General features: G+C 39.2%; 1 protein-coding gene and 2 long non-coding RNA genes across 4 annotated transcripts in view; 1 reads left to right on the top strand and 2 right to left on the bottom strand.

Annotated features, from left to right (window-relative positions):
- phlpp2 (PH domain and leucine rich repeat protein phosphatase 2) overlaps positions 1 to 27,643 on the top strand; it is a 44,150-nt gene that overhangs the window by 2,241 nt on the left and 14,266 nt on the right. The window contains exons 2-8 of the mRNA XM_008405350.3: positions 1,167 to 1,447; positions 3,906 to 4,039; positions 16,342 to 16,532; positions 17,981 to 18,106; positions 21,495 to 21,649; positions 22,970 to 23,116; positions 26,804 to 27,034. Of these exons, the coding sequence (XP_008403572.1) occupies positions 1,167 to 1,447; positions 3,906 to 4,039; positions 16,342 to 16,532; positions 17,981 to 18,106; positions 21,495 to 21,649; positions 22,970 to 23,116; positions 26,804 to 27,034 (1,265 nt within the window). The remainder of the gene's footprint in view (positions 1 to 1,166; positions 1,448 to 3,905; positions 4,040 to 16,341; positions 16,533 to 17,980; positions 18,107 to 21,494; positions 21,650 to 22,969; positions 23,117 to 26,803; positions 27,035 to 27,643) is intronic.
- Positions 2,044 to 14,542, bottom strand: LOC145551101 (uncharacterized). Its single transcript, XR_014086906.1, has 3 exons — positions 13,528 to 14,542; positions 3,140 to 3,253; positions 2,044 to 2,902 (listed from the first exon to the last, which is right to left on the bottom strand). It is a non-coding gene; the product is annotated as an uncharacterized LOC145551101 (long non-coding RNA).
- Positions 5,999 to 8,905, bottom strand: LOC145551100 (uncharacterized). 2 transcript variants are annotated; one of them, XR_014086904.1, is made up of 3 exons: positions 7,184 to 8,905; positions 6,578 to 6,692; positions 5,999 to 6,483 (listed from the first exon to the last, which is right to left on the bottom strand). It is a non-coding gene; the product is annotated as an uncharacterized LOC145551100 (long non-coding RNA). The 2 variants fall into 2 exon arrangements; XR_014086905.1 differs by having other exon boundaries at positions 5,999 to 6,480.

The following is a 27,643-nucleotide window of genomic DNA, read 5'->3' as shown; positions in this document are numbered from 1 at the left end:
ATATCTTGCACTTAATCTCAGTGTCACAAACATGCCTGATGGTAAGAATATGTTAGAAACCATGATAAAGTGATTTACTGTCTCTTGTCATGTGCAGCTGGAATTATTGGAGTTTAATTAGCTGAGCATCATATTGCTTAGCATCACATTACTGGTTTGTAGGTTAGCTTTTTTTTAATGAGACTCATCTAACAAGGGCTAAGCAAAACACAACAATCAAATACATATATATATATAATGTTCTGGAGTTTTTGGTAATTTTGCTAACTAAAGATTTGAAGTTAGTCCTAACTCGAGGAGAGCGCTGCTTCAGAAAAAGCAGGGGAAGTGTTTTTACACCGACTCTCACAGCTGACTGAAGTTTTTCGCTTTTCTTTACAGTTTTGGCAATGAAAACTGCAAAACTGTAAAAGTTTGCATCTTTATTCAGCAGAGGTGTCTTAAGTCTTAAAATAAATGTCTCTTTTTGTTAGAATCATTATCAGAGAACTCCAGCTTTTTTTTAAAGTATGTTTATAAAATGGGGAGAAAAAACATGTTGGGAAATTTTTAGTTTTAGCCAAATAAAGCATGAATGTATGAAAAGTTTGAATAGTTGGCGCCCACAGATGAGGTGCTTTTCCACATTTTCATCCTTTCTTTTAAACCCACCTGAAGTATTTCCGCCTACATTTTCAAGCATAATCTCATTTAACAAAAACTCACGATTCACGTATAGCTAAAAAAATAAAGTTTTACTGTTTGTGATGGTAGGACAGAAAAAGGATGGCCTCCTAAACAATCAATTAGCGTATCAACCATGTGACTGTGACACCAAGGTGCCGCTCTTGTTGCTGTTTTACAGTGATAATTGAGGGGAAAAAAATAAAATTAACTTCAGTTTTCAATATTTCTTTGCTACAGCAATGGCAGATTAATACCATTGCTGTAGCAAATGGTATTATGTAAAAAGTACTTAAGACTTTTTACATACTTTTTAAGTTTTCTTTTTCATTTGTTGCCTCTTTGATTTCATTCTAAAAGCTGTAAAACTATATTTATGAAAGTGAATCAAACAAATCGTCCAGTTGGTGAGCGGTAACTCGTGTTTCTTGTCGTTGCTGGGATTTGAACCTCCTTCAAACTCTTTTGCAACATGTTCTGAAGAGACCTCCCTGTTTCTGCAGCGCAACATGAAGAGGAACGGGAGCCGGAGCTGCGTGACAAGGAAAACCAGATTCGGGTCACGAGAGCGGGACTGGCTGAAGGGGGACACCCAGCGAGGCTGTGTGTGTCTCTACGGCGGCGCCGTGGACCCCCAGCCGCCTGCTTCCGGCCCACAGGCCTCCTCCACCCCTCAGACAGACCTGCAGTTGGTGCTCTGCTCCACCAGCACCACTGTGGAGGAGCTCTGTGCTCAGAGAAACGGACAGGGACTCTACGTTCAGCTGCATGGAGACCTTGTCAGGTAAATGCTCTGTGCAGTACATGAAGTTGCATGAAGAAGCCAAGTTGATGTTGTAGGGTGGGGCTTTTTCTTGGCTACGTCCTCCAAAGTCTGAATTAAACAATAGCAATCACTTTGCTGACATCAAGATCGAGCAGCTGCAGTCAGTTTTGCTGAAACGTCTTTTGTGGATCCGCTCCAAACCAAAATCCTCACGCACTCCAAAAGAACCAAATCGCAGCCCAATGTGAAATCATGTAGAAGAGAGAAAAAAAACAAAAACATTTCTGGAGGATCAGAAACGCCTCGAGTCTTAGCTGCGCAGCAGAACTGGAAGTGAAACGTGAGATGCTATGGCCTGTGAAGGAAGCGCGTCTCTTCCATTAGAGACACAGCTGCTGTAAGTGTATTGACTTGCATTAGGATGTAGGCAATGCAGAAGAAGTATTAGCTAAACAGACATTCATCATTTTTATAGTTTAAGCAGAATGTCACGGTGAACTAGCCTGAGTGAATGCGAAACATACCGTTTGATCCTAAACTCCCACAGTGTCTCACCGATTTTACCCTCAAGGTGCGTTCACCCCCCTCAGGTCCACAGCAGGCCCTCTGAAAAACAGCAAATGACCCTCTGACTGTCTGGCTCACTGATCCGTGACCAGGAAGGAATTTGTTCTTTTGCTCTTTCTTGGAAAAAACCAAAGTGGGAAACATGATATTGTAGAAAATAAGCGCTCGGCTTCAGCTTAAATCTCAGCGCCTTATCTTGTGTGAGTGTGACGGTTCACTCAGTTTACTCATAGACTGTCAGTGAAAGTTTTGGCTGTCAATCTGTGGTACCAACAAAACTATTTTTATGCAATGTTCTCTGCAGTTATTAGCATACCTGCTGAATATGTGTAGAACGGATTTTAATAAAATGAAGCAAATTCACACTTAAAAGTAAAAAGAAAAAAACGAAAAACAACCCACTAATGTCTGTACATTTAACTTGTAGAGAAAATGAACGATGTTAAAGATTGGGGTGTTTTTTTAAACAATTTGTAGATCATTTTTCTTTGAAAGAGAAGCTTTTTTCCTTGCCTTTCACAGTGTGTAGTGATAATGAGCAGCTTTCAGGCATCCTTTATATCCTTTATAATGATATTTTCTGTTGGCAATTCTGCTTTTACACCAAAACCTAATAAGATAATAGGGTGAGTCGTGTCGATCTGTGCTTTCCATTTTTGGACCGTCTATCCCTGTCCTGGTGGGTATCCCGTTCCAAGAGGGTTACCGAGCCGGTCCAGGGTTCTGTTTTCCCAGCTCGCTCCTCCTCAGGGATCCATTAGTTGCTTTTTCTGGACAGACTGGGCATGTAATCCCTCCAGCACGATGTGGGTATTCCTGGAGTTTCCTCCCAGCTACAGTCATCCTTTGGAAATGTCCTGAAGGAGACTCCCAGGCCCAGACATTGGTTTTAAATGTGTTTTTTCCCTGGAGGAGAATGCAGTTTGATATCAGGGGCCTTTTAAATCACTTTACCTTTCAATGTAAATATAAACTTAGATGACTCTTGAAGCTCATCCAGTCAGATATTGAAAAAAAAAAAAAACATTGCAGAGTTATGATTTTATGAGCTCACCACTGATAAAATGAGCAGTTAGAGGCCTGGGAAAAAAATATCCAAGGAGTTGTAAAAACTGTAAGGATTCAGAGAAAGTGCCAACATACCTTTCTGTTATGCAGACATAACAGGAACCCTAACCGTCGTAAAACAGTGTGCCAAGCGCTGTTCAATTCATCATCTGGAAATGGGAAGCGGATAGCAAAGATATGGCCGTCTACCTAACAGGAAGAGAAAAGAGAGCATTAATCACTGAAGAAGCCAAAAGGTCCATTGAAACTCTGGTATCAGTATCTATAAACCTGATGTCTGTCAGGTGTGCACAATGCAAATCTGGACTCTACGTATGAATGGAGAGAAGCAGGAAGTTCGGTTTGTAGTTTGGAGACACAGCAAACATTTGGAAGTAGGAGCTCTGATCGAATGTCATTTTCCTCAAGTCAAGCTCTGTGCTTGGCTCAAATCTAAAAGCGACATCACACTGATGTCCCGCGGTCATGGCGATGCTTTGTTTTTAGCACAAACAGGGAAGAGATGCAACATGTATAAATAATCATGTAATAATGAAAGATTAAAAATGAATTCCTACTTTTGAAACCATTAAATTAAACAATGTTCTTATTTTATTTTATTTTTTTGAGTTTTCTTCAGGGTTTAAAGGTCAACTCTGGTTGCTCTTCCAGGCAACTCAACTTTCAGCGGGGCAAAAGATTTCTCTGAACATTTGTTGGTGGCTCCACAGCCCTGAAAGATCATTGCTTCTTACGAGTTCTTATTCAAATCTGTGGTCAGGTCCTCCTATAGATATATATTTCACCCCAAAGCTGGTTGTCCTTGTTGTCACACCAAACCTGGATGCTGTCGATCCTGCAGGAGGCTGGACCCCAGCGAGCGTCCCCTCCAGATGGTTTACGACTACCTGACGTCGATGGGTTACGCAGACCCGGTGCGAGTGCAGCACGAAGCGGCCAACTCTGATCTCAGCTGCATGATCCGTTTCTACAGCGGTGAGTTCTCCGGCAGAAAGACAACTTTTCGTTCATTTCGTACTGCCTGCTTAAAGATGTGGTCTTTTTGTTGTTTTTTTTTTGTAAAACTGGTTTGAAACATGTTAAACATTCGGGAGCGGGTTAAACATTCAAAATGTAAATACAGTATATGTGAGCCATACTGAAGTAAACTTTTAATACTGTCTTTAATGCTGGAAATATTGAAGCGTGAAACAGACCAACACATGGCATGAGGCCATCAATCATTCCAATATTACTATTGCTGCTTGCTTGAACTTTACTTGACTTTACTACCATAAATCAGTCGCAGCTCCAGTAGGTGGTTAATCATTGTTTGCGCTTCTGCAGAGTTTTTCTGGCATATACATATACATACAATTAATGGGCTATTTTGATGCATATTAAATCAATTAAATAAGCTCATTTCCAGCCCTTAAGTGCATTTTTAATTTGCTGGCTCTTTAACTGTGTTTTAATTGAAGTAAATGATGAAATTAGACCAAATAATTGATAATCACCAACTTTTATTGTGGAGAATGCATAGGATTTTTCACAAGATTATTTAAAAATTCAACATTTTTGTATGCCCATTTGGGTCTCAACTGCTTTTAAAAACAGCCTATAAGTACTTCAAAAACCACCTAACTTTTTTTTGGCAATAAATTAATGTTATTCGATTGTTAAGTCACAACAGTTGACTTAACGATCAACTGTTGTTGGCTCATCATTGAGCCTCAGTACTCAATGATGAGCGCTGAGGCGTTACCTAGCAACCCCGACCGAGGCCAGCCTCCTTACCTAGCAACCCGAGCAATGGCTACTGGAACAGATAAGTGTTTTGTTGTTGACTTACTATTCAGAAAGCATTTGCTGGATTCTTGTTGGTTGTGCAGCCAACAAGAATCCTACTTCTGCTTTTGGGTCTGATTCAGGGTCAACGATGTACGCGTGTATAACTGCGCATCAGTTTGGAGCCATTTTCAGGTGCGAGTGTAAATGCAGAGTTGGCAGCAGCTTATTTGGGTTTAAAGTGACAGTAAGCACTCAAACAGCTGGTTCTGAAAGGAGCTCAAAATAGTCAGAAACCTCATTATCTAAGAATGATTTTGTGCAAAAACAATGTAGTGAATATGTTTTGTTTAGCCCATAGACCTACCCTAAACTGTTCAAGGAAACATACTGGGTCCCCCTTAGTAAATGGAGAATAAAGGTTTCTACACTGCAAAAAGTCCCCTTTCAAAAACAAGAAAAAAAAGTACAAAAATAGGGTATAATTTTCTTAAAATAAGAAAAATTATCTGCCAACAGAACAAGAAAATTTATCTTGTCAAGATTTTCTAAAACAAGAAAAAATATCTTACCAAGATAAACCTACAATATCTTAAAATTAGTGTATTTTTACTTAAAACAAGCCAATTTTACTTATACGAGTAAGATATATTATCTTATTTTAAGAAAAATTATCTCAAGTAAAGAAAATGTTACTTGACACTGAATTTCTTAAAATAGCGTAAAATTTTCTTATTTTAAGAAAAATGTTCTATGTATTAAGAAAATAAATCTCATATATTCTATTTGTATTAGTAAAATTGGCTTGTTTTAAGTACAAATACACTAATTTTAAGATATTTGTAGGTTTATCTTGGTTAGATATTTTTTCTTGTTTTGGAAAATCTTGACAAGATAAATTTTCTTGTTCTGTTGGCAGATAATTTTTCTTATTTTAAGAAAATTATACCCTATTTTTGTACTTTTTTTTTTCTTGTTTTTGAAAGGGGACTTTTTGCAGTGTATACCTAAATCTAGTTTATTTTTATTGTTGCATAGGATTAAAATATATATTTTGTCACAGCTTTACTCAAGGTTCTTATGCTAAGACAAACATCCAAAAATTGATCCTGTGAATACTGGAACAAGAGATGTTATTGGCTTGCTGAAATGAAGACATAAGTTCAATTACTTTTAACATCTTTATTACGTTTAAGTTTCACATAAACACAATAAAACATGACTACTGGTCAGAATTTAAAGTCTGGATGGGCATCTGATTCTGAAACAATCCTGTAAAATGACAGAACAATGAAGATCTGACACGTCTGCTGCACTAAGAGTCAAGCAAACCAAATTGTCCAAAGCAAAAAAAAATCTTGGGATTAGATGTCAACAATAGGAGCTTCCCCCGCAATGAACTTCTTCCAATAAGCCATAGCCTTTTATATGTGGAAGTCTTGCCTCAGTTACGGACAGCGTTCTCAAGACGTCTGTCAGCAGCACAGAGAGGAGTGGCCCCACACACGGATGCTGAAAGGTGTAGTAGCTGTGATGTCCTCCTTTCAGAAGATCAGGGCAGGCAGGCATGGTTCCAATGGCCAGTAGAAAGTTGGTTTCACGATCACCACAGAGCTGAAAAGTGGTCTTGTTTGAAGTTGTTGGGTCATCTGCTAATTGGAGCACAGACAGAAAAACAGTCACAAAACAAACCACGTTTTAGGGACTAATCAGTGTAATGATGAATCAGTATCATAAATTTCTTACCTTGAGAATGTGAAGGATGCCGTCACTTGCAATTCCCAAAGTTTCTTGTAGATGGTGCAATACGTGATTGGAGATGTGTCTGGCATAGGCTTCACCATGGCAACAGTTTGGTTTACTTGAAAAATAAAACAAGTCTTATTTTAGTTCATGTGCTCAATTACAATATTACATGAATTCAAGATGGCAAGAAAGTTATTTTAATTAAATCAAACTAGGACTACTTAAATTCACCAATCAAAAATAGTGTTTAAAATATCCTGGTAACAGTGTGGAATATCTAACCTTGGCTTTTAGACTCATTGCATTTAAGTTTTTTAATTACAGCACATCAAACACCCTCAGTTAGTGAAATACTAGGCGGAATTGCCCTTTAACCATTTCCCGAATCATAAGCTACGAATGAGAAGCCACCTTAGCTATGTTAAAAAACGGAAGCTACCAAGACTCGTGTCGATATTTTTAAGCCACAGCTATTGTGGTTAATAACTGTTCAAAGCTCATATTCACAAGAGCGGCTCTTTAACCGCGGATGAAAATTGGCATATCACGACATGCTAACTAGCTTCAGTTAGCTTATCTTAGAAAGACAGACAACTTTAAACTTACCTCTCAGTACAGCAGCTGTAGGGTCTATACACGTAAAAAAGTCCTCCATCTTCATTCATGTCCAACCGAGATTAGAGAATTTGCCAAAAGAAAATCTTATAAAAGTACAGTAGATAAAAGCTTCGTTAGGCTGTTGCAACTGAATTAACCGTTAATCAGGGCAGTTAAATGATCTCTGGCGTTGCCGTTAGTGATGTGCGGATTGATACTGAAATATCGATTCTTCCGATACCAGAACTTAATTCTTTAAAATCTATTGTCAGATCCAAGGATCAATACTTTCAACACTTTAGTAATTTGAGATAATGTATATTAACAAGAGCAAGTTAAAAAGTAACTAAATTATTGAGATCTTGCCTAAATGAAACGTTGTTAATGGGAACTACTTTTTCTTCCGCCTGGTGAGTATGTAATGTGTAAGGACGTAATGCCCAAGCGCAGCGTGCTGCTGACGCTCACTCACTCAGAAATGGACATGTTGACAGATTATTAAAAAAGTGACATGGAGCCATTTCAGCTGTCATTTTGTAGTAGTTTTAATAATTAAACAAGGATGTGTTTAGTAGGGTTATTACTTTACTAATTTACTTTTTTTTAGTTTGCAACTCCATTTTCATATGTTTTGTATATTTCTGCTGAATTAAAATAGCTTATAGTAAACGAGATTGTTCTCAATGTACTTCTGAGTTTAAAATGAGTGCATCAGAGTACATTGTGTTCTTTTTATGAAGCCAAGATATGGATTACATTTATTTTTTATTTAATTAAGAAACAAATTAATTGTCTTTTGCACAAAGTATGGGATCTGTATTGCCAATACCACCTTAAATTTTACTCGGTATTGGATCGGAAAGAAAATCTGTTGTATCGAACATTAATACTATCTCACTGACATTTTGGGCGCTTTCCCATGTGGATTGTATAATGTCATAAAAGGGGTTACAAACATGATGAATAAAATATTGTTCAAACTAATATTAGTAACTTATAAAGTAAGAATTTGAAATATAAACCAAAAGTTAAAATATTTATCATGACATTGAGCTAATCAATATTGTTGATTCTAATCTCATTGTGTGGAATACCAGCCATTTCAAATCACACATCAATAGAAATTTCATGACATGTCAGTAAGAGGTCCCACATCTTGCATCAAGAAGATCAAATTAAGAAGGTCCTTAGCAGATGGAAACATGCCAAGAATTATCTTGATATATAAACTGATATTGTTTCTGAAATTGTTGTGTTAAATGTCAATCGTTTAAATATTAAATTATAATTTCCTGTACACTCTGCCAACTTATACAAGAATATAAGTTCATGTTTTTTTTTTTAATTTTTCATTGACAATAACACAAAGGATTCCATTTGGGCATAGTCTGTTTTAATTATCTGAATACATTTAATTAAGTATGTGATTTCGCTTTCTGTGCTTGAAATAAGAAATTTTTACTTATATAAAATAAGTTCTAGACTTGAAGTTTGATTGGTAAATATTGATATTCTAGATTCTAGCACATATTTACTCATAATAAGTAATATTTTCTTAATATTAAGCTTTTATATCTTACTGAGATAATTAAGTACAAAAACACTTAAAATAAGAAAAATATTCTAACATAAATCCCTCTTGGTGAGAAAAATTATCTTGACAGAAAGAAAACAAGAAAAATCTCCTTAATTTAAGATATTTAATCTTACTAAGATTTCAGTTTTTGCAGTGTATGAAATCAATCCCAAAGATGAATTTTTTTCAGCATTTTCTCTTGAACTGATTTAGTTCACTGTGCCAGTCTGTCTTGGCACCCATCTGTTCAGCAGCTTCCTGTTTTTTTCCCCCCTCTTTCCAACATGAGAACTAGCCTAATTTGGCTACTATTGAACCACATTGGTCCAAGTTAAGCCAGGGCCCCTCTGAGACTTCCTGTCTTTATTTGTTATCTCATGGGAAAAGGCTTCAAGGTCCAGGCATGGGATGCAATTCAGACCCTTAATGCCCAGCTGAGGCGGAGAGAAAAACTTTCTTCTGGTGTCTGTGAACGGATTAAGGAATATTTCAATAGAGTTTGTAGTTTTTAGTTTACTGTCCTCTCATACACCTCACTCACAGTCATAGCTGTACACAGTGTACAGGATTTGTTTCAGAAAATAATAGTTTCAAATTGCATATTTGTGAGTTCTTACCAGCTTTCAAGCACTGATTGCATCGTCTTTCTTTTGAATTCATCAGCAGATCCAGTATAAGATGAACAAGTTCTGTTCACCTAGTGATCCAAACAGGTTTAATGCTGTCCTATTTATCAGATTGTAAAATAAAGAAGACTTTCATCCGTCTCCAAGGACAACATCTGTCAGAAAACAATCTAATTTGGGATACTAATATATTTATACTCATTCTGCAATTTAAAGTGTCTAATTCTAGACGTTTATTATATCGTGTTGGATATTTATTTATTCACGTTTTCCCCTGAGAGTCCATCTGCAGAAGTGAAACGTCAGGTTTATTTAGGATACGGTCCGATTATGAATTTTGTGCAAAGATGCTAGGATAATTTTCTCTGAGATCATGTTTGTATTTGTGTAGATGTGACTTTTCAGTGGAACAGGTTTTGATTTGAGGTAAAAATTTAGATCGTCTTCTAGATCTCAGCTTGTTTTGTCCGTTTAAATTTGGGAACAGTTACCTGAAAACGTGTTTGCTTTGTGGAGGCCCTGGAAAAGTATTCACACACCTAGATTTAGTTGACCTTATATGGATTTTATATGATACAACAACACAAAGTGATGCATAATCAGTGATGTAGCAGAGCATCGAAGTTTGCTGCTGCAATGTGACGGAATGGGAGGATTTCAACAGGTCTGAACACTTTTGCATGGCAACTTAAGAGGAGATGATGTCTGCTCATTGTTCAAACAGCGTTTTGGATTTGGATTACTGGACCATGCATTTGTCTTTCAAGAACTCTGTAAAGCAAAGATCATGTTTGTTAAGCTCTTCATCTAAAAATCAATGCTTTTTGGAGACCAGATCATCCTCTTTTCACCAGACAACTTACATCCATCTGCTTTCAGGCCATAACATGCATCGGTGCACACATGTCTTCTGTTTAATTTCAGAGCACATTATTTTCCTGCCTTATTTTCTCCAGCTGTTGTGCTTCAAAGTTCAGAGTAGCAGGTGACCTGCGGAGTTTCACCGTTATATCCTATTTATCCAGGAAGGCCCTCTGACACACACACACCCACACACACGCCCTTACGCTGTGGCGCACAGATGAAATTAAAACAAACAAATGCAGGAGTAAACATTTCAGGGCTGTGACTTAATGAGGACACTCCTAGTGAAAACAGCCGGAGTTCCGGTGGTCCTGTTTGTCAGCGCGGTGCAGCTGCGGATCAGATGAAGCCGGTTGGAGGTTCTGGCACTGGTCCCCCCTCCACCCTCACCCCAGGCCCATATTCCACCTCTGGCTTGGTGATGTCTCAGATCTTTGAGGTCATAGACGGAGAGCGGCTGTGTGGAGATCATGAGGTCTTCTGTCAGGGTTGGATCGGAGGAAAGTGCATCATCAGAAAACGGAGTGAGATCACTTTATGCTTTATGAAACTGAGAGGTGTTGATTTGTTAAGCTTTTTGAAGTTCTGCGCCGCAGTGAAAAGTTTATGCTTGTGACTCTTGTTCCAACTGTTGGATCACAATATCCAGAAACCATGTCCTCAGAGTGACTGATAACTCCCATGTTGCCTCTTCTTCTTCTTCTTCTTCTTCTTCTTCATGTTAATATTTAAAGGAATAAGTTTCAGTGGCAAAAACACAAAAGGGATTGTAAGAGTTGAGGTAAAAATTTAATTCTGTTCGGATCCGATCTCCCGCAGGATTGCCCTGGGCAACAGAGCTGTGCAGAGAGCAGGCTCTCTGTGGTTTCCTGCCAGCTCCTTGTAATGTTCTGTCTCTGCGATCAATTTCGTTTCTCCCAAGGATTTCCTCTTACCCTTTTTTAGACCCGCTGTCGGTTTTTCATTTGGTACGAATGCCCAGCTTCAGGTGGCACGTTTTATTGCTGCTGCTAAGAAGCCGCCATACAAATGGCCTGTTTTCATGTCATCTGTATTCAAACACAGTAAGCAACTGTGCCTCATGAGATCGGCATGCCAGGAGTTAGATTTTATTTTTATTTTTTTACACAGAAATTGTCTATTTGTTTATCTTTTAAATATAGGTGTTTGAAACCCGCCAACAAGAGGCATCTGTGCTGTGGGTAGAATCAGGGTTTGCTGTGGAAAAGAGCTTTCTGTTCTGAGTCAAATCAGACTGTGTTTCCGCCTCCACCGACCCCCTACTGCATGCTAATGCAATCTTGAGTAAGACAAAAAGGCTCTGGGAAACAGAGAGTATTGTATTCATCTAAGTGCTTGAGAAATGGCTTGAAGTAATCCAATATAGGAATAAAAAATGAGTTTAGAAACTATGGAAGCCCTTCTTACCAAGTGAAACTGCTCCATAAAAGAGAAGAAGGCATTCCTATTCTGCCACTTGATTCTAAAGGAGAAAACAAACATGCCAGTTTCATATTTTTGCCTCTTATTTATGTTTCTTTGTGTTCATTGTGAGGGTGTTTAACAGTGGCTCTAAAAGGCCTACACAGTCCTGCTAAGATGCCAGGTTTTTGTGATGTAACACATGTAAATAAAAGAAAAGCATTGCAGTGTTTCTCCACCTCTGTGACATATAGCCCATTTAACTAAAAACAAAAATAATCTTCAAATGGGAAAGTATAAGAGAAAAGAAAATATACTGTTTTTCTTACATTCTCTCATTTGCATCTTTTACCTAAAGCTGCAAATGAGGAAATGTTGAAATGGGAGAATTTCAACAGGTCTGAACACTTTTGTGTGCAGCTGTAAGAGGATCTAATGACTGCTCAATGTTCAAACAGTGTTTGAAACTGTGAAGTTTTGAAACTTCACAGTGATCAAGGGGATGTCGTCTTTGAAAGGTATCATTCTGAAGAAGGCTGCAAAACAATTCCACAACATTATATGTGCAGTGTTTAGAGTGTGACGGTCTTCACTACCGTGATCTAAGGTGATATTTCTTTAACACTAATCCAGACAAGATGGAGACTGTCAAATGAAACAAAATTTATCTTTATGGGCTCATCTCCAGAACTTTTTTTTTTGTTTGTTTTGTTTTGTTTTTGCACAAAAATAACAGTCACCAAAAGCACCATGTACTCATGATGGTGGATATGTGATGCTATGGATAGTTTTTAGACTTCATCAACAAAGGTATGGCCATATTTAATATTTTATTTTGTAGGGCGAGCCAGAGTTCAAAAGTAAATCTGACAGAACGTCTGAGAGGTAACATGAAAAATATGTATGTCTCTACAATCTGAGATTTGGACAATATTTTTGCAGGTAGAGTGAACAAATATGCTGATAAACTCCTACCAAAGAAGACTAAATGCTGAAAATGTATCAACAAAGTATTAGTTTGCTGCAACCAGATTTGTTTGCTTTCGAGTTGAGTTGTACAGGATATATGTATGTCACATTAAAGGCGGATGATTTTTTTAAAAATTATTGTATTGCTGACATTTTTTTCATTGCGACAGACAGACATTTTAACAGCTATGCACTTTTTATGTACACTGTATATGTTTATTAACATGAATTTATTGTATGATTTAAAGGTCCAACAAAACAGTATCTTTAGAATAGTTTTGTTTGTTTGGGTTTAAAGGCCCGTCAAAACCATAACTTTTAGTTTTACAGCTTTTATTGTGGCTTAATAAAAGTTTTATTCAAACTTTATAGTTTCAAAAATGATTAGTGGCAGGATATTTTAAAGCAGTGATCAAGTTGAAGCCTAAAATCTAAATATTTTAACAGTGACGATCAAAGTGTCTCTGTTCTCCCCCAAGTTGTTTTAACAGAAAGAGGCAGAGAAAATGCAAGCTGACATTAAAAAACTATTTTTGTTTAGTTTTGCAAAATCCCAGCTATGGAGAGTAATTGCAGATAAAAACATTGCAAGATTAAAAAAGCAAACTCAGAGACAGCGACATTTGTCTCTGCTCTCCAAATCATCCACACTGTTATTTAGCGGTTCTTCTAAAAATGCACAAAAAATAGTTTATTATATCATATCGATGCATCCTGCAGTTTGCTTGTAATGCTATATTTACATTACTGCAACCATCTCGCTTTGTTCCGAAACAGGAATCTATTTAAAACCTAAGTTATACAACATCAAAGCACATAAAAATAATTAGTTTTAGGGATCAATCTCAAATCTCAGTTTACTTTTCCACATCACCCTCAGGTCTTTCTTTCCTCACCTCCTTCCTCTCTCTTTGCGTCTGTTTTCCCGTTTTTTTGGTTGATTTTTTTTCTCTGGTGATCAGAATTCACCCCTCTGCGGCCTTGTGTCTCGTCTGCCGTGTCACGTGAAGCGAGGTGTCCCAGAAATGTCTCGGTGAAGGCCACAGACACACTTGAGTGAAGAGATAAGAAGTCACACATTCGACTGATCGGTTTCTCGCCTCCCCCGTCCCTGGGTTTTTAACAGCCTCCACTTAAACGACGTCTGACCCCAGTTGATCATTAGCTTAGTAGAAGCAGCATGGCGTCTTAGGGAAACTGTTACACAACACGCTCTGACCGTGTCACCAAGCCCCCGTGGAGCTGCTGGGAACGGTCAACACAATTTGTCATCAGCTGGACGTAATGGATTTGGCTGGCTCTCTGCAGAACTGCGAGAGGCTGCAGGAGACAGTATGGAGATTTACCAACTCAGATTGGACTTTGATTTTGTGAGCAACACGTTTCCCTGGCAACTAATAACCCTGCCGACAGTGAGGGATCGCATGTGTGTTTGCTTTAAAAGTTGGCTCCTGAAGGCTGGGGCTTTTGCGTTGGTGTTGCGTAAATGGGACACAGGTAGTTGTGGTGCACAGATGCTTTATTTACTTGCAAAAGTATTTATTACTGTAATGTTTTCAGATTCAATCACAGTTGGAATGATGGTAAATTAACAGGAAATTATATATGCACTCATTCCCCCCGCCCCCTCAAAAAATGTCAAAAGTATGGATTGCATTTGAATTGAACCTTTTTAAGTTGATACTCTGTAGAACCGCCTTTCAATGCTCCCATATAGCTGCAATCGTTTTGGTTGACCTCATCCAGCTTTCCAGAGACATAAAGTTTGGCTGATTCTTGCTTGCAAAAGCTCAGTCAGAATGGACGGAAAGTGACTGAACTGAATTTTTAACCAGTTGCATTTAGGTCTGAGCTTTCATTTTAGGTGATTCTTTCCATGACAAGCTTCCCCATCCCTGCTAGACAAAAGGATCCCCACAGCATAATGCAGCCACCACCGTGTTTTGTTGAGGAGAGGCTGCGTTCATCCTCTTAAAGGATTTTTGTTGTTCTTGCTTTTATTTAGAAGTTAAAGTGGCTAGGTGTTAATGCACCAATTTTTTTTTACTTTTTATTTCTTAAAAAAAAAAAATCAGAAAGACAGTATGTCATTTTCTTTCCACCCCACATTTGTCCACTTCCTTATTGTTTATTCTTTGTTTTACTTTATGTTCTTTGCATAGAAAAGTTAAAAGATGTAATATCTACAAGAAGAAACTATTTACACCCACAGAAGACTCCACCTGTGGATCCTTCAGTTATCCTCATCTCCATTAAATATTATTGGATAATGTCTGCAATAGGTATTATCCCATTCCAGGCACTAGTCTGCAATATGAAATGTATTGTAGTTTGTTACATTTCAGAAACATGTGAATGAGGAATTATTTCCCTGTATTGTTTTGTCACTAGTCGAAGCCGACTGTACCTTTTAAGAAAGAAACAGAAAAAAGAAAGTACATTTTCCAGATATGAATATCACAAGCAATCCCAGGCTATTTGTTTTTAACCCATATATTCACTATAATATTATTTCAAACAGGGACAAAATCAGATAAGGCTAGTATTGCTAATAATTCAAAGATTTTTTGCTAGTTTCAGGACTGTTCAATAGTGTGATTCTTATTTATCCCGTTAGCCTTCCTCTGACTAGACTTTTTATTTTTTACACTTTCCCCACAACAGTTAATTTTTGTTTTGAGTGAAATTGGCTATATGTCACGGAGGTGGAGAAATAATACAATGTATTTATTTTATTTACATCAGAACACCAGATTGAAGAGACCCCTGGTTTAATTAGTAAGAACACCCATTTAACTAATATATGAAGTTATTTAATATATTTTTTCATATCTAATAACAAGGAAGCTATAGTTGCTCCCTTTTATTTAACTTCATTTCACTAAAATAACATATCGTGTCTCTAATTTTCAAAAAATTGCAGCCAAGCAGTTTGTTGTGAGGCACGCTTAACTTGCTCATGATCGTCTGTCTGCTGAGGAATAGCAGCAGGAACACTTCTCTGTGTTTGAATGCCCTTGCAAAGTGAAAGGGACATGGAGAAAAAGAATGAGCTGGACAAAATGTGCTGGAGTAAGCAGGTTCTCAAGAAGAGCATCTGAGTGGGAGGAAGCATGAGTTGGTTTGAGGGGAATTTAAAAACAGAGGACAGGAGTCTGAGGTGGGCTCTTTCTCCTTTGAGCTTAATTGGCTTGTCTCTTAACTGAGTGTTCTTGAAAGCTGGCAGAGACGGCAGCTCTGCAGTCGGACGTTTCCTGCAACGGTGGCCACTGAGCTACCCGCTGTGCAAGCTGGCAGAAATAAACTGGACAGAATGACTTTAAATGTGACAAAAGCCGATTCGTTTATCCATACGTCTAGCACTCGGTGGTAGCAAAAAAAAAAAAATTCATATTTTTTTACTGTGCAAAATCATTTTTCATTGATGTATGCTAAGGTAAAGATCCTAAGTAGTGACGTAACACCATTTCGTGGAACAGAGCGACGACTAATAAACAGGTGATATCAGACTGATCATGACTGATCCACGACTTTCTATATGACTTCATTTTCTGGAAGCATCTAATCTCTGCAGAGCCTGAACATGTGCCAGTAATTAGCCGTTTCTGTTTCTCTGAAACTGGATTGATTCTAAGAATTAGGGGATCTTGTGTGTTAAATAAATGCCTGTAGGCCCATATTAACCTCTGTGTGGGTTTCTTTCCTTCCAGAGAGGCCCGTGAATGCAGACCAGCAGGAGCGGACCTTGATGAAGGGTGTGTTCAGCGTCCGGAAAGGCAAGACGCAGCTGCACAAGTGGGCAGAGCGGCAGGTTATTCTGTGCGGCACGTGTTTAATAGTGGCCTCTGTGAAAGACAGTCTGGCGGGGAAGATGCACATTCTGCCCCTGGTGGGCGGAAAGGTGAGAGTTCATGATCTGAATTTGCATTGACATCTTACTCTCCACAGGATAGAGGCTGCAACCAAAGCTACACTCACATGTTTGGGCCAAGTAAAAACATTAACATGCAGCTGTAAATCAAATGCTTTGGTATGAAAAATACAAACTCATCTCAGTCCAACGATTGTAAACGGAAAGAGCAGGAGCTTCTTAAAGAGACAGGGACCCAATTTCAAGGCATCCGACTTCCTTTGAGTCATGTTTGACAGCATTTCTAGAACAGAAAATGGTAACAGCTACATGACTGGCCTTTAAAATGACACTATGTGCCTTGAGAATACACAATGCCACAACTTTGAAGATCATGTGTCACTAAAACAGGATTGGAGGCCATTGACTGCTAACTTATCCAGTGCTCCAACTATCAGAAAGAAAACTCTTGATTATTTGACCATGCATCTCTGGCATCGTGTCCTTCCTGTTAGCATTTTCAGGATCCACAAAACTACTTAGACTGGATAACGAAGCCACATGACTGGTTCAGCAACTCCAGAAGGGTAAAGGTCGGGCCCACTGTTCCATGGCCAGGACAGAAGCTACATGATTCCTCTTGGATCCTCTTCAACAACCTGAAATAAACTTTCTAAAGGAAGTTGAGAAATATGATCCCTCATAGCGTGAAAATGCTTTTCATTTCATTTTCTTAAAAACTGGGACCACCATGACAGTCTTGAATTTCTCCAGCTCCGCCTCTTCCATGGAGGAGGAAGATACTGAGTTGATTCAGAAGATCCTCATAGCTCTTCTTCTACTCCCTGACGGTATCCTCAGTGTGGGTCTGCAGTTTCTCCTCCAATGTGTATACATATATATCAGCTTTTCATTATTAAAGACGAACGTTGAGCCTTTTCCTCGGTGTAAATGACGTTTCTCTCCACTGATCATTTGATTTGCCATCTGGTTGCACAAACAACGCGTCATTGATCTAATTGAATTTTACTCATGATAGATGTAGATAAACTAACGGTCTAACTTATGACATGCCAAGAGTTCATTTTTTATTTTTTTTTATGATTTGCTCTTGCATTTTCCCTCAGCAGATTGTGTGTAACCAAAGACGAGTTGGATCATTAAACTTCTGCTGTATGACTTCAGTCAGCATTGACTTGAAACCCTCAGAATCTATAAAACTGAACACAAATCTTAGCATGCCAGGAAAGTAGGCAGTGGGAAAGACTTAAAATTGGTCAGACGTGCGGCTTTATTGGTTGTTTTAACTGTTCATTGTGTGTGAAACACTGGAATAAGCAATATTAAAGAACCACTTGATATTTCCTGTGATCCAGCTAATATCAGTAACGTCTGAACTCAGCATCTCTGTTCTGTAGGAGCAGTAATCATGTATAAAGTCTGAGATCTTTAACATAAACCTGATCATGATTTTGCTCTCTTATTTCCACTGTGTCGAGGTTGAGGAGGTGAAGCGGAGGCAGCACTGTCTGATGTTCAGCTCCGCCGGATCGCAGGCACAAACTTACTTTGTCAATTTCGACACGCTCGCCGACTACCAGCGATGGCACCGGCAGGCGTCAAAAGTAAGCAAGGAACACAGAGCGTGTGGCGGTATGTGCGCAGCGCAGCACAATATTCCTGAAATGGTTTTCTTTCAGCGGCGGATGTTTGTTTCCAGCTGGTCCTGCTGGGTTTGTGCATTCATCAGAGATGTGATGTGGCTCTGTTCTGGTTGATGTGGCTCCTAGACATCTCACTGGCTTCACAAATGAGGTGTTTATTAATTCAAGCCCACGTGTCTACTTAGATTGTACTTACCTCAGTTTGTGGACACATCTGTTTTTTGTTTTTCTCCAGCGTCTCTCAGCAGGAGAGCATTTTATCTTGTGAGTCACTGTGGATTAGCAAATGCTACTTTAGCATCAATATATTTCTGTATTTGTGTCTCACTCTGTTTTTCAGAGAGTGATGTCAACTGCTTGCAGCTGTTTCTCTTCTTGAAGTTCTGCTCTGCTCGGTTTGCTTTGCACATAATATAATAATTACTGGGTGATGTTGTTACAGCTCCTTTCTGGAGCTGAATGATGCGAGAATCTGAGCTGAGCCAGAGCCAGGAAACAGTTTGCAAAAGAAGGAGACCAGGGATAGGAAGTCATTAAAAAATACGCAATTAACTACAGATTCATGGTAAATCCACAACTTCTCTCTGCCTCCTGTGGTATGGAGTATTTGCTTAGAAAAGGCCTTTTACTGCACTGTAGTTAGGCCGACATGTAGACCAAAGGGTTTTTGTAGCTACAGATCATGACTGATGCAGCTTTGTGGACAGTTTTTATGCAACACTGCATAAATCGTCTAAACCATTAAGTCAGTGTATATGTGCATGAGAGAGCGAGAAAGTCAGTGTGTGCATTTGTATCGTCACAATGATCTCCCAGGAGGAACACTGAGAATGCAAGGATGAGTAAAAAGCAGGAAACAAAGTTCCCATTAAAACGTCGAGGTTAGAGCATTAAAAATGTAGAATTAGACATATAGGTTTAAATTTCCAGCTGGCTTGTCACTTTTTCACTCTTCCCTAAGTCACATACAACTCTGGAAAATACTAAGAGACAACTTAAAATGATCAGCTTCTCTGATTTTAGTCTCTTATATTTGAATAAAATGAACATTGCTCTTTTCTTCTATGAAGTACTGACATTTCTCAGAAATTACAAGTAAAACTTTAGTATTTATTTGCAGAAAATGAGAAATGGTCAAAATAACAAAAAGATGCAGTGCTTTCAGACCTCAAATAATGCAAAGAAAACAAGTTCATATTCATTCATTAACAACAAAACTAATGTTTTATTAATGAAGTTCATATTCATTCATTAACAACAAAACTAATGTTTTAACTCAGGAAGAGTTCAGAAATCAATAGTTGGTGGAAAAACCAGGAGGTTTTCAATGAGGCTCAGTGCAGTAGGCTCTTAATTTTTTAAAAATTAATTTTGAGTTTGTGGTTTTAAATCTGTAAACTAAAGTTATAGGTAATTTCTTATTGTCTCCCTCTTTAAGGAAATTATATAAGTACTGTATTTATTTACTTTTTAATTTGTAAAGTGACTTGACAATGGCAATGTAGCTCAGCCTTTGCACAGACAACCTTCTCATTCACAAGCATTACAGAAAGGAACAAACTACCCGAAAGTCTTAAATTTCCCTCCAACCTGATAGATTTTTCTTGCAATGTCAGGAAACGGCTGGTTGAAAATCAGCAGTTTCTGCATTGACTGCATGACTTTGTACAGTGATTGCATATTGGGCACATGGAGACTTTCAATGTATGCTTTATGATATTAGACTATTTTATTAAAGATGGAAACTAGCTTAAGATAAATCTGGTTCAAAGCATATTTTATTAATATCTTGCACACATTGTCCCTGTTTTGAATAAAGTAATAAAAAAACTAAGGAAAATGCTAGAAAAAAAGAAGAAGAAACAAAACAAGATCAGAGACGATGCCTTTCAGAAAGCCAGAGGTGTGAAAACAGGGGAGGTGATGTAAGTGACAGGGACCAGGGGAATCTGATGTGGGGAGTCTGAGCTGAGGCGCTGAGTGGAAATGGTTTGTGGAAACGAATAAGCAAAGAAAGTACAACAAACAACTGAGCAGGATGAAGATGTTAAAATGATCACCAAAATCTGCTACACAAAATAAACCCAGTATGGCACAGAACCCTAAAACCAAAGAGAAATAATTATCTTAGTCTTTAGCGCTATGACAGTCAATATTTCACACAAGGCAAAAAAAAAAAAAAATCACTTATCTTTCACCCTTTAGATTAGTTTGTGATTTATCATGGCTTGATGTAAAAACGACACTCACGAGGTAGCACTAGCTGTGTAACAGATTATTCAGTGACTAACATTTATCATGTTGTCCTTGCTCCAGATTAAGGACATCCTTCTCTTAGCCTGGCAAACAGAGAATGCGTGAGAGTTTTAGTTTTATTTGTGTAGACCGAATGTATTTCGCTTCTCTCGTTCAAACAAAACTCGGACCAATCACACATATGATGGCTATCCTGCTTTGATACTCTTTTATTTCCCTAACTCGGGGTTTCTGCGACATGAGCAACATCCGGCTCTTTGACCTCTTTACAAAGACTCCTAAAAGAATTTGCTTATTTACAATGGAAACTGAATTTATATGTAAAGACCTTAAAAAGGAATCGCTCTAGGGGTCTTCCATTTGAAATTTTTAATTCAATTTAGTTTATTTTTGAAGTGAGAAGTCCTCTGTTGCTTTATATCCTCATTGCAATTTTTGATGTTTTTAAATAATGTTTTTTTTTTCAGAAGTAAAAAATAAACAGTCATAATTACTGTATCCACAAAACCTGATGAGTTTTCCAAACGTCAAGGGTTTTTGTGGCTCCAGAAAAGTTATTTTTTATAGGTTAGCGTTTTATAGGTGTGTGTCACTTGTTGGTTGTTTCTACATTTGAGTCTAGATTTAGTTTCTGCAAAAAGACTTTGAACATATGAAAAGTGAAGTACAAAATAAAGTTGGATTGACTGATTTGCATCCACTTAAGAGATAAAAAAGGCCCAAAGAAGTCTGAGACTAATTATCACTATAGCAAGTAACAAATATATCAAATATTTGCTGCAATTTTACAGCTACCTCAGATGCTATGTGGAGAAGAATAAAGCGTAAAGAACCCTGTAACTTAACCTTTGTCTAATACAGTAGCAGAGCATTAATACATGTTGCTGGAACACGACAAGACACGTCAGACATTAGCTTAAGTATTTCACTTATTCTCGTCTCTCTTGTTGTGTGTGTGTGTGTGTGTGTGTGTGTGTGTGTGTGTGTGTGTGTGTGTGTGTGTGTGTGTGTGTGTGCGTGTGCGTGCGTGCGTGCGTGTGTGTGTGTGTGTGTGTGTGTGTGTGTGTGTGTGTGTGTGTGTGTGTGTGTGCAGGTGGTTTCTCAGACGGTGAGTGTGGTGGACCTGTCCTGCTACAGCCTGGAGACGGTGCCTGAATATCTGTTTTACTGTCAGGACCTCACCCACCTCAACCTGCGGCACAACTTCATGAGGCTGCAGGGACCTGGAAGCCTGCTTAACCTCCCCAGGTACCTGGAGATTCACACGTTTACTCGGGATTAGACATTAACACCTGTCAGCTGGAGAACCCAGCATAGCTGCAGCAATGAATGAAAAAAGAAAGAAAAAAAAAAGTTATAACTAGGCTAGCCACCTAGCTAGCCTAGGGGCTAGCCTAGCACCTGGATCGATTGGTTGAAGAATGTACTGTATCAAAGCTCTCTACTTTTACTTTTTAAGTTTGAAAAATTAACAGTGAGAGTTGCAGATTCTCCTCAACCCTGATTTTAAAATCTGATACGGCTGCCTTTCATATAATTTAGCAATACCCGTAGCAAAAAGCGGTTTATTTGCCAGTTGGATGATTATTTTCTCATGGTCTGTACTGTACAATCTCATTTAGTAAGATGTTACAAAATACAGAGAAATACATTCTTATCAGCTTGTACTGCTAACGGGAGCCTGGTCGCTACAATTTGCAAATGGTTGTCACTCTTGGGTCCTGAAAATGGTTAAATTGGCGTTTGAAACCATTCCCTCATCTATGTTCCCACTTTAGAAGTAAATAGAGATCACATGTTCCAGGTAGTCCTCTCTTTTAGTTTATTTGGCAGGGTTTTTTTTTTAACACTTCTTCGCTGCACTGATGAAGCAAACGTCATCACGAAACAACTCACCTTTTTGGCTTTTGGTGCTCAGTTGCTTCACATCACAGTCAAATTTTATTGACCTTGAAAATGATTGTTTTAACACACCATTAACCAGCTATTATTATCATCATTTTAAAAAAACCGTTTTGTTGGTTAAAATGATAGAAGCAGTTTTAATTTGTTCTATCACAAAAATAATCTTTTAATTTTACTGCTTGTAAAATTACACACAGTGTAAAACGACAAGTTGTTTCATTACTTCATTTATTTCTTACTCACTCAGCTCATATGGCATTACTCTATATAACATTTGTATGTGAACCAATATAGAGCATAAAACTACAACAGAAATGTGAAAAGATTTTTATCTGATTGCCATCCATTACCAAGGACAGGAATCTAGCTGCTGTTCATTTCTGCTCTGGTTGTTCTTAAGTGATGTGTCATTAGAGCGGCTGTAGTTAATGACTAGTATCCGTTTTAGATCCTCTTGTCTGCCTACAGCATCACTCATCAGCCCTTTGTTTGTAGATATTACCATTGATAAGAATTTGATGAGATACTTGCTGAGAGCAACACTTAGATTTTACTGTAAAAAAAATTTCTTTTTTGCAAAAGAACTCATAGTACAGATGGAGAATGAAGCAATAACAAAGATGTCCTAAAGGCTAAACAAGCATTGTTTTCCTTTCTCTTTAGGTTTTCCCAGCTGAAGAGTCTGAACATATCTCACAACCGTCTGGGTGTGTTCCCTGAGTGTGTCGGTGAGATCCTCTCTCTGACCGAGCTGAACCTCTCCTGCAACAATCTGCACACCATCCCTGTTCAGATCGGCAACCTGCAGAGGTCAGAGACACATCTGCAGCGCACGTGACATGCACAGAGCACATATGCAAAACAGAGCATGTGATTTGCATGGTTAGTCGTAGCACAAAAATACTGTACAGCAAATAGGATAAACTATTCTATCCAGTTTTAAGAGCAACATGCTGCACAGCCTGCGAGAAAACAAATATTTATATATATTGATGATATATATATATATATATATATATATATATATATATATATATATATATATATATATATATATATATATATATATATATATATATATATATATATATATATATATATATATAGCTGTATAGCTCAATAGGTAAGTCACCAGTCTTCCACCCGGGAGACCCGGGTTCGAGGCCAGGCTGGGGGCTGGGGCAAACGGTTACAACGGTGACATTGAGCTGTCAGTGTGGGTCCTTAGGCAAGACCCTTGGAGCTATATAGCCTACCTCATACCATGAGAGACACAAATAAGCACGACATGCCGGCTCAGACGTCGCCCGGTCAAACAAGGTCTGCGTCAGGTGCTGGGGGACCAGAGCACCCTGATGAAAAGTGGGCTACTGGAACAAGACGGAAATGGGCGAGAGATGAAAACATGGATCTGTTGGAATGCTACTACTCAAGTAATCCTAGTCAGAGGGGCTACATGCAAAGACTGTGGGAGGAATGGTTAGCTCGACATCCCCAGTCAACACTAACTGCCAAACAACTAGTAGCTCAGTGTTCCAACATCCGCAAACGGCAACTGCTGTCACAACTGGAGATTGACGAGGTACGACACAAGTGCTACGGGAAGAAGCCAGGATGCCAGGTCAGAAGGGAGTCAACTACAACTCCCCACCCAGAGACTGGGTATGTAGCCCCAGTAATGAACGAACCATCTGAGCTGACCGAGGCAGCAACTGACCTGAGAGAGAGAATCATGGCCCGAATGAACACCAGACGACCAGACGCCAATTACAACGGCTGAGTGAAGTACCATCAGAAAGTCTCATTGAAGATGTGAATGCAGCATTGAGAACGATCCCTACCACCACCATAACAGAAACCAATGAGCTGATATACAACTCAGCATCAGTGATCCTTGAGATGCTTGGTTATAAGAGCAACCATGAGACCCAATACCCACCATGGAAAAGACGGTTAGAGGCTAAGATCAAGATAACAAGGAGGGAAGTGAGTCAACTGTCCGAGCTCCAAAGGGGTGCAATGAAAAGATCAGTACCCAAAAGCCGCCTAAAGAGATACACGAGAGAGAATGAAGCCAGGAGGATTAACCGGCTCTTCGCCACCCAACCAGCTAAAGTGTACTCTCAATGGCAGGGTAATAACAACAGAGCGGACCCACCCAGGCTGGAGACTGAACAATACTGGAAAGGCATATGGGAAAGGGAGGCGTCCCACAACAGCGATGCACAGTGGCTAACCTCTCTACGAGAGGACCACAGCAACCTCCCGGAACAAGCCCCGGTAACCATCACTGTGGCAGATGTCCAAGACAGAGTCTCGAGTATGAAAAACTGGACAGCACCAGGACTTGACATGATCCATGCCTACTGGCTTAAGAAACTCACTGCCCTCCATGAGCGACTGGCAGCTCAACTGAACCAGCTGCTACAAAATGGGACTCACCCTGAATGGTTAACTGAAGGGCGCACAATCCTGATACAGAAGGAACCCTCGAAGGGTTCAGTCCCATCCAACTATCGGCCAATAACCTGTCTCTCTACAACATGGAAGCTCATGTCAGGCATCATAGCGGCTAAGATAAGCGGGCACATGGATAAATACATGAGCAAGGCACAGAAGGGCATAGGCATAAATAGCAGAGGAGCCAAACACCAACTCCTTGTAGACCACACAGTCGCCCGAGACTGCAAAACCCGACACACCAACCTGTGTACCGCTTGGATTGATTACAAGAAAGCCTATGACTCAATGCCACACACTTGGATCATTGAATGCTTAGAGATGTACAACATCAATAGGACTCTAAGAGCCTTCATTGCAAACTCGATGGGGCTGTGGAAAACCACCCTTGAAGCCAACTGCAAACCACTTGCACAAGTATCCATCAAATGTGGCATATACCAAGGAGATGCTCTGTCCCCACTGCTGTTCTGCATAGGCCTGAACCCTCTCAGCCAAATCATCAACAAGACTGGCTACGGATACCGACTCAAGAATGGGGCCACGATCAGTCACCTCCTCTACATGGATGACATCAAGCTGTACGCCAAGAGCGAGCGAGACATCGACTCACTGATCCACACCACCAGGATCTACAGCACTGACATTGGGATGTCATTCGGACTAGAGAAGTGTGGTCGGATGGTTACAAAGAGAGGGAAGGTCGCCCACACAGAAGGGGTCTCACTCCCAGAAGGAACAATAGCAGACATAGAGCACAGCTACAAGTACCTGGGAATACCACAAGCAAATGGCAACCTCGATGAGGTCACAAGGAAAGGAGCCACAGCCAAATACCTCCAACGAATAAGGCAAGTCCTGAGAAGCCAGCTCAATGGCAAGAACAAGATCCGTGCAATAAACAGCTATGCCTTACCAGTAATCAGATACCCTGCCGGAATAATTACCTGGCCAATGGAAGAGATGAAGGCCACGGATGTTAAGACTAGGAAGCTACTAACCATGCATGGAGGATTCCACCCCAAATCCAGCACCCTGAGACTGTACACGAGCCGTAAGGAAGGAGGCAGAGGACTAGTGAGTGTGAGAGCCACTGTCCAGGATGAAACATCCAAGATCCATAAATACATCAAGGACAAAGCCTCAACAGACGATGTGCTCAGCGAATGTCTCAGGCAATGGGGAACAGAAGACAAGATATATATATATATATATATATATATATATATATATATATATATATATATATATATATATATATATATATATATATATATAAATGTAGTGTATGAGACAGGAATATTTTCTCAGTTACCATGCAGTCACATTGAATACTTCTGTTAAATTACAGTAATAAAAATGTCACCTAACTTCAAAGGAAATATTGATGAAACTAATAAAATGTAGTGAGGATGAGTAAAAACTCTCATCACATTATTTTTTTTGGAATTTAACCAGTAATGATTTACAGGGTTTATGTTCTGGCATCCAAATTACAATCACAACCCTCTGTATTTCCCTGCATTAGCATGTGTTAAATATTAAAGTTACACAAAAGCTGCTTCCTATGAGTGCTTACGCTAATGTGGGACAAGCTTTCATATTTCTAAATCTGTAAATGTTATACATTTCTTCTGGCTTTGGAATGACATAAATCTTGTTTCAAAGTGTGATCGCTGCTCCGTAATCACGAGTTATGGCTCTTGAACACTGATTTGTTATCAACTCTCTTTCTCTTCTGCTCCACTCCTCTGCTTTTAAAGTGATTAAATATAGAACTATGTTCTGGTAAAACTAGTCTAAAGTTTGTTATTATTGCTTATATCCTTTTGTAAAAGTTTAAGCCCCCTGACAGGAGGATATTTTTATCATGGCTCTTATTGCCAAAAATGTACATAAATAAACTGAGTTGAATTGAATGACACATTTGGTTAAATTACGGACCGCTATATCTGCTCAGCATTGGAAGTTGCTCAGTAACCATTTGCCCCAAAGGCTGATAAACAGACAAACAATCCTTTTTCCCCCACTCCTTAGCCTGCAGACTCTGTGTTTGGATGGGAACCACCTAAGCTCACTACCTGAAGAGCTTGGTGATCTGTCTCAGCTCAACAGCCTGGGTCTCTCCTTCAACAACTTCACTCACGTCCCGACGGTCCTGGAGAAACTGTGTGCAGTGGACAAGCTGGCCATGGCCGGAAACCGAGTGGAGAGCTTGGAGCTGTCCACTCTGGCTCGAATGATCCACCTGAGGAACATCGATCTGCGGTGGGTTGTTTTCCACCTTCCTCTTTTCTCTTGTCAACAGAGGGAATCTCTGTGTGTTCTTCAGATAGTTGTAGTTTTTGCTTCTTTTTAACTTTCTTTTCAAATTGTGGATCGAAAAGGGAACATTCTGTCACAAACTCCAGCCAGCTGAACTTCAGCTGCTCCCGTGTTCCTCACAACTCCTCCAAGCCTCTTTTTTTTAAACTAATATTTATTTATAGATGCCAGATGTGCTGTGAACAAATGCCTTTTACTGCATTGCCCTATTTCACGCCTACATTCACACCTGGGAGCTGCTAACCACAGTCATGGTTTTTTTTTTTGTTGCTGCTATTCAGCATCCTGCTGTTCTGCACATAAACAGTGGGGCACTAAGCACTTTGCTCACCAGGACCTCTGAGGCAGGTAATAAAGGAGATGAAAGCTGTTCTCAATGAATATCCTGCAGCTCTGGAGATTAAGCCAGAAACCTGCACTCCAGCGGCTGCCAGATAATGACCTGACCTTGGGGCTTGAGGTGTGGCTCGACCCCAGCAGGCTGCATTTATAAGGACAAAGGTGCATCTGTGATGGATTAGTTGGCTTGCAGCTCTTATAAAAGGCAGGTTA

Source organism: Poecilia reticulata, chromosome 3 (genome assembly GCF_904066995.2).
Source record: "Poecilia reticulata chromosome 3, P_reticulata-male-v2, whole genome shotgun sequence".
In the NCBI taxonomy this organism is placed as follows: domain Eukaryota; kingdom Metazoa; phylum Chordata; class Actinopteri; order Cyprinodontiformes; family Poeciliidae; genus Poecilia; species Poecilia reticulata.
The sequence above is the reverse complement of the archived record's forward strand: the minus strand, read 5'-3'. Positions and strand labels throughout refer to the sequence as shown.